General features: G+C 43.7%; 1 protein-coding gene across 4 annotated transcripts in view; it reads left to right on the top strand.

The window, feature by feature from the left end:
• Positions 1-6,113, top strand: part of CadN (neural cadherin) — a 269,492-nt gene extending 263,379 nt beyond the window's left edge. For all 4 annotated transcript variants that reach the window (XM_077647253.1, XM_077647251.1, XM_077647254.1 and 1 more), the window contains exon 38: positions 2,142-6,113. In XM_077647253.1, the coding sequence (XP_077503379.1) occupies positions 2,142-2,401 (260 nt within the window). In that variant the 3' untranslated portion in view covers positions 2,402-6,113. The remainder of the gene's footprint in view (positions 1-2,141) is intronic.
• The last annotated feature ends 741 nt before the right edge of the window (positions 6,114-6,854 follow it).

A 6,854-nucleotide genomic window follows, 5' to 3' on the forward strand; every position in this document is an offset into this window, starting at 1 on the left:
GCTACAACCTCTTCACATGTGATTCAAAATGGCGTCTCCCAGTTGAAAAATAGGTGTCGCCACCCTACCAAATGGACATTTTTCGATGCGACCAAGTGGCTGTAGGACTGCAGGTTGTTGCAAAGAGCACATAGTGCCACTGTCTTTCGCTGTCGCATCGTGCGCCGATTGCTTGGTTCTAACCCAATATCGTTAAGGCTCCCATTTAAGGCATTAAGGCTGCACTTTTACTGGCTTTACTTTCTCAGCGACCTGCGCCGCCTTCTTGTACATTCATAGCCAGCTTTACTTTTTCCGTACACGCCATGTGCTTTGCCTCAAGGTCTTCAACAAAGTGGCTTCTCTTCGCGGCTTTGGAGCTTGGTGGTGAAGCCACCTCAAAAAAGCGCATTCAGTATTTATTTGCCTCCCGATCCTAGACTTTGCGTGTGCCGCGATGTCATCATTCCGCGAGAAGTACATTGCCATGGCCAGACGGTCTTTACTATAGCCATTTCTTCGAAGAAAAATCTTTACTATAACTGAAAAAAAATGTGCAATCGTCTGTGGAAGGCAAAATGGAACCGTAGCACCACTTTACTATAACAGAGTTTACTATAGCGGGGTTCTGCTATATTAGGAATACTGTTGGACGTATCGCACAGTAGCTCCTGTTACAGCCCGCACCAATTTGAACTTTCAGAGTGAGCGAATAGCTCGTCTTAGCAGCCTGCGTTTTTCACGACGACAATTTAATGGTTTTCAGAAATGAATAGGCTCAGGCATGTTAGTAATACATCGTTATATGGAAACAAGGAAAGAGCTTGATTTCATGGCGTAGACGGCATGTGACAGTGTTTCATATCTTTTCTGTAAGTTATTTTTTCTGTTGCAGATTAATGTGTGCGTGCGCGTGCGTGCGCGCGCACTTTTAGGCCCACAATAAAAACCTAGTTGAAGCTTAGTGCTTGTCCTGTCACTAGTCTTGTCCTCTTTTTCGTGATTTCCTGCCATATTTTCAGTGTAACAACAGTTAATGTAAAGCACAACACAGTGTTAGGTTTCTTGCATCTAAAGGTGAAGTGGCCTTGAGAAAATAAGACAAGCAACAAGCAACCTGCAGTGCGTGCATTCACCCTGTCCATGCTCTGCGCGAATCTCCCCGGGTGGTCTCGCATATTTACGAGCACTGCACTCTGCGTTCAAGGCCCTGAGTATGAAGTGCTGCCTGCCAGAGGAACCCATTCTAACACCATGGGTAAGGTGTCCTGGGCATACATGCAGTCCGCAGATATGCAACTGCCTTAGCATGAGTGAACTTTCTGTAGCATAGCCACAAATACTTTTGTTGCTGTTTGCTACCTGTTATTTTCGCAGTCAGGGCTAATTAACTAGAATCGGACACCTTCTAACTATCTGCTAAATTTATCGCCACTTGATTGCTCTTCATAGTTCGCCCTGAAGGATAGGTTGCCTAGAAGACGTCGTGTATTAAAGCAGTGTCAACACAGCATCCAACTTAAATAACCGTCTGCAATCCAGTCTCGTGGAATTGAGCTCCTCCTTCAGAAATGAACTTTTTTTTATCACTCCCACATGAAATGTTGCTATAGAGCATGTTTTCAAAGCCGGGACCAGTTGAGGTACCAGACAGCTGAAATCCGCCTTTCATGAGGAGTCTTGTCGCTGGGAATTACGTTGCAAGGTACTCCCGTTGTCTCCTCTGAGTGATTCATGCATCCCACAACACATTAGTCACCGCAGCAACTTCAGGAACCACAACCTGTGTGCCGAAGACCTCAGTCGTACCCATGAAATTGGTTTGCTGCCAGGCCGCTGTCTGTCTGCCCCATGCTAGACTGTGCCACATGTGAAGTCATCATGCTCAAGGTTGGCCATAAAAATCGCCTGTTTGACAGCATGAATCATTGGAATGGGGGGCACACACAATCTTGACTTTGACAAAAGCTTACAACACTACTTTCACTGACATCGGTGAACATAGGAAAATTGCCGGAGTTGCCCTTAAAGGTGCAGTATGGCAAGTGATGGCCTTGTTTTTTTGGTAATTTCTTGGACAGAAATCTGATTGCTTTGCAAGGACCTGCAGTGAAGTGTGGGGCATTCTGCTAACACAGACCACTTCTATTTGGTGTGTTCAGCACCCACAGGGGCCCACCCAGATGTGGGTGACTTCATTCGGGACCACCTGGACAAGGCAGACCAAGACCCTGGAGCTCCTCCAGTGGATGATGTGCGCAACTATGCCTATGAGGGTGGTGGCTCCACTGCAGGCTCACTCAGTTCCCTGGCCTCAGAGACGGATGACCATGAGCAGCGCTTCGACTACCTCAATGGCTGGGGGCCCCGCTTTCAGAAGCTGGCCGACATGTACGGACAGGGCGAGAGTGAGGAAGACTAGGCGCCATTTGCACATCTGCCTCCTTGTCCCCCATTTCATTGACCCTTTAGTCATTGATTTTGTTCACTTTGGCCTGCTCTTTTGTCCACTCACATTTGCCACTCACTCACACACTCAAGTCCCGCAGCTCACGATGGATAGGGGCACGTTGCTTTTTTTATGGGCAAGTGTTTGCACCAAGTGAAGATCAAAAACATCTGAGAAGCTTAGGCAGCTAAGGCAATGCTCATTCTTGATGTTGCAGGCTTACATCTTGGTACTTTGCTGTTGTTGCCACCTCTGCTTGATGAACACAGCAGCTGAACTAGTGGCACACTTTTGACTTCAGTAGATAATACAAATCTTGATGGTTGACTTAGCCAGCAAGACTGTACAGCCGACCGATGCTGTTTCTAGCACTCTAGGAATACTACTGCGATACGTACATAAATGCCATACTGACTTAATATTAGTGTGCCATCTGGATATTCTTCTGTGCAGGTTGGGTTTGTCTGTCCTGAACATATAAAGCTGCCCCCTACATCGTGGTCTGCGTTTGTTGACTTGAATGCCCAAATTTGCCTCGTGCCTTCCTTGAGGCTGGTCATTGAATCATCCCAAGTGTTTCCTGCATCATTTGTGTATAGTTTTGTTCGTTTTTAAAGCTGTTTCAACATTCATCATATTTACCAACATAAAACACAGTTCTTGTTTTCTGTGGTGTTTCTGTAGCAGCACGGTGCAATCCAAAGGGACAGTGTACAAGTGAGCTTGGTTGCTCCGGTCTTCCGCAACGTTTTCTTCTCCAGAAATGAGCAGTATTTTTTCTTCCATCAGCATTGTGAACTTTCTTTTCACTGTGTCCCTGATGCACATCAAAGTGGCCATATAGAGCAATCTTTACCACTCTCATTTGTTAATGATGAAATCATGCATGCTTAAGGTTGTGTTTTTTATTATGTTGCCTAGTGTCATCACAAACATGCACATGGCTTGAAGAAATTCCCACTGCCTTTGATTTATATCTTCATGACGTTAGTGTGTACTGTAATTGCTCTGTGGGTATGTTCTTGCCATATTAATGTTTACAACTGAAGGTCTTTTTCAAGCTGTGTGCTTGTTGCTGATGCCAGTTTTATGTCTTGTGATGGAGACAGTGTTTTTATCTGTCTTAAGGCTCGAGTGAATTTCGAAACTGCCCAAATTTTTGTGCAGATTCTTTTCTTTTGGTGAAATTGTTTGTTGTAATGTAGCTTGTGAAAAATATTGTGTAGTATAGTATGTTTTATCAGTTCACGTGTATGGCTGTAAATTATGTTTTGATATGGCAGCTATGAATTTAAGGTCTCAGTTTTAGGCAGTTCCTTTTGTAACACACCACACATGGAGTTTTTCTCTGCATGCAGGTGTGGCTCATATGTGCCCTTTTATAGACAACCCACCTCCCACCCATTTATATGTCCTGAACTGATCCTCGCGAATGTCGTGGCACACTCGTGATCGTCCCTCGACGTTCTGCCGAACACTTCTCATGGCGCTGTTGATGCAGGTTTGCGCAGAGTGAGGTGGCTAGAGAAGAAGTCATGAGCGGTGAACTTTTGCTGCACAAGTGCCAGGCAGCCTTTGGTCTGTGCGCATACTCCAAGGTGCATTCCATTTTTTAGGCGGCAGTGCTGCTTCATGCCTCAAATATTGCTGCTCCAGTCGAGACAGCAGAAGAGAGAAGCTGTGTTTCCAGGGGTCATCGCGCTGCCCCTCTTACCATCCAGAAACTCTGCTGCTTCCACTGGGACAAAGTGAGCAACAGGTTCCTTTGTTGCGCCAGAAGCAAGACAAAGGGGGTTATTTATTATTATGTCAGAGTTGTATACACACAGGAGGGAGAGCATACACCCATTGCAGTCCCCTGCCTTTTGTGTGTGGCAAACAGTGGAAGGTGAAGCGTTTTTCTACACGTTACTGTATACAACATGCACATTATACTTGAAGCGTGTTCACCCAGTGCAAGTGTGTATGGCTGTGTGGGTGTATTTAAAGAAAAAAAAAAGAAAAGCATGCATCTTAGTTTGTATGTGTCGCATTTGTCAGGAGCAGCTCGCATTTTGTTTTGAGAAAGCCAAGATGCTCAAGTCTAAGCAAAGTTTGATTTATTATTGTGTAAACATGCAACTAAAATGCTCACTGTGACAGTGCTGCAACTATACCACAGTATGTAGAAAGCGCCTGCATGAAGACAAGGTTGTGTTTTGATCCTAATGAGAGGATGAACTTAACATGTTGACGGGGTGTGTTATTTCTTTTGTGAACTTCAGTATATTAGTTTGAATGGATGAACAGAAACATTGTTCTTGAATTGGTGCTTGTGTATAGCAAAGTGCATTTCAGGGACCTCCCCAAAAATTTGTTTAGACCCAAGTTTCCAAAGCACTGTTGTCCTGTTTGGCATAGTTTGCTGGTATTTTTCTGTCTGTAGCTTAGCGAGCATATCATAATGGGCTGTGAGCTAGACTTAACATGCCATTCATTCCGGGTGTGTATTGGCACATTATGCTGTATTTTTAGCGAAAACCAATGCTTGTATTGTGTGGCATGTGTCATTGCAAGTTTCATCTTTGTCTTTTTTATTATTTTTGGTTTTAATCATCACATTGTGCTAGTCACACCTTTAATGGAATACATTTAATGGAATGCACTTGTGGTTATTGCAAACACATCTGTTTGCTGACATGGTGACATGTGCACCCAACGCAATGTGCATTTTCCTTCTGTGCGTATACTCTTCGGGTCCCATTCAAAGTTGTTGCCCTTCTGCCCTCAGTACTGTGGTGTGTGTTGGCTGCAGCTGCACCAGTGAGCAGCAGTCATGCTTTTATTTCTCCCCCCTGCTTTGAGTGAGTTAGCAGCAGCTGTGAAAGTTGAACAAAGCTGTGCGCATACTCTTGAAGCAACTACCAGCAGAAAAGCAAAGCCATCAAGCATGTAGTACCACCACAACTTGTAGTGGAATCATATATATATATATATATATTATGTATATTATATATGAAAGAGAGAAAGAATGCAGGTAGGGATTATATAATGTTGGTGTGTGTGCGTGTTTGTATGTTTCATTTTTTTTTTTTTTTTCACCAGGTGCACAGTAGTGCTGAACTTCAGTTTTATTTTCCATCATGGTAGAAATTTCGTAGTACTTTGCGTTTTTCAGGGTAAGCACTCTGTTTCTGCAGGCACAGAGGTTGTTTTCTCTGTCTGTTGCCTTTCTGGCGTGTGCTGTGCATGTGTGTCCCCCAAGAAGTGGTAGCATAGATGGTTGAGTTCCTCACCTAATTTTCGAGACTGTATTTGTTGATGAAGTGCCTAGTGACCTCTCATTCCCTTATCTGTGCTGGCAGAATCTGGGTGCTACTCTGCATGTGTGCGATACTTCAGATATTGTAGGGGCAGCTCACAGGAAATCTTGTGTGGCACCTTTTTTTTTAGTGTGACCTTTTCTCTTGGGTTTATTGCACATCTGCATCATACAGGAGACCTTTCATTTCTAGCCTCTACCTTTGCCCCTCCAGTGCGACTGCTATGCGTTGTCACACATCGTTGGAAGGTTTTAATGAGAATTGTGCTTGTGTACTGAAGTTCTTTTTTGGGTGTTTTACAATGAGCTGTCTTTGCTTCAAGTATGTAGATGTTAGGTCATAATTTTTGAAGTCTTAATAAAAGCCACATATGTTGAATGAAATTTGTCGCGCATAAGCGCAGCATCAGTGAATCACACGCACCTGCCATTAAATTGTATGCATGGTGTTTTTCAGATGCATGATGTTTGCATGATGTTTTTCAGATAAACTGGAAAAAAACATGACTTCAAATGCTGTAATCAAACCTTGTGCTATATAAAATTGACAGTCCTTGGGTACAGAAAGCCAAAAAGGACTAAAAGCAACCAGCAATAGAAAAAAGCCCTTGTGCATTCAACAGCCCTGTATACACTTCAGGCAATCACAGACATTGAGGTTCCAGAAGCAAGCAGACTTACTGCAATTCTGCTAGAACGAGTGAGGCATAACCACCTAGTTCTAGATTTGCAATTCATTAACCTGTATACCTGCAATAGTAATGTTCTCTTACTTTACGTTCTTGCACATATGAATAACTGCACATCCGTAAGGAATATTGTATTGTGCTCTAGACACAACAGATGAGCACTACAAAATACACAGCCGCATTCAGGTAAAACATTCCCTTCATGCATTTATTTTTCTATAACTAAGAGTCATTTTACGATGGCGAAACTCAACAAGAAATGAAGACAGAATTCCACAAAAGAAACCCTGAGATCGTACAAGCACGAACCATGGGAAGAACATCAAATTCCCTTCTGCTCCACTTCGATGCAGACGAACTACCAGATAGCATCGTATACTTCGGAGTCCTGTACCCAGTCGACCCCTTCATTCCAAAAGTAGAGGCGTGCACGAAC

The sequence above is a fragment of the Amblyomma americanum genome, chromosome 1, assembly GCF_052857255.1.
Source record: "Amblyomma americanum isolate KBUSLIRL-KWMA chromosome 1, ASM5285725v1, whole genome shotgun sequence".
Classification (NCBI taxonomy): Eukaryota; Metazoa; Arthropoda; class Arachnida; order Ixodida; family Ixodidae; genus Amblyomma; species Amblyomma americanum.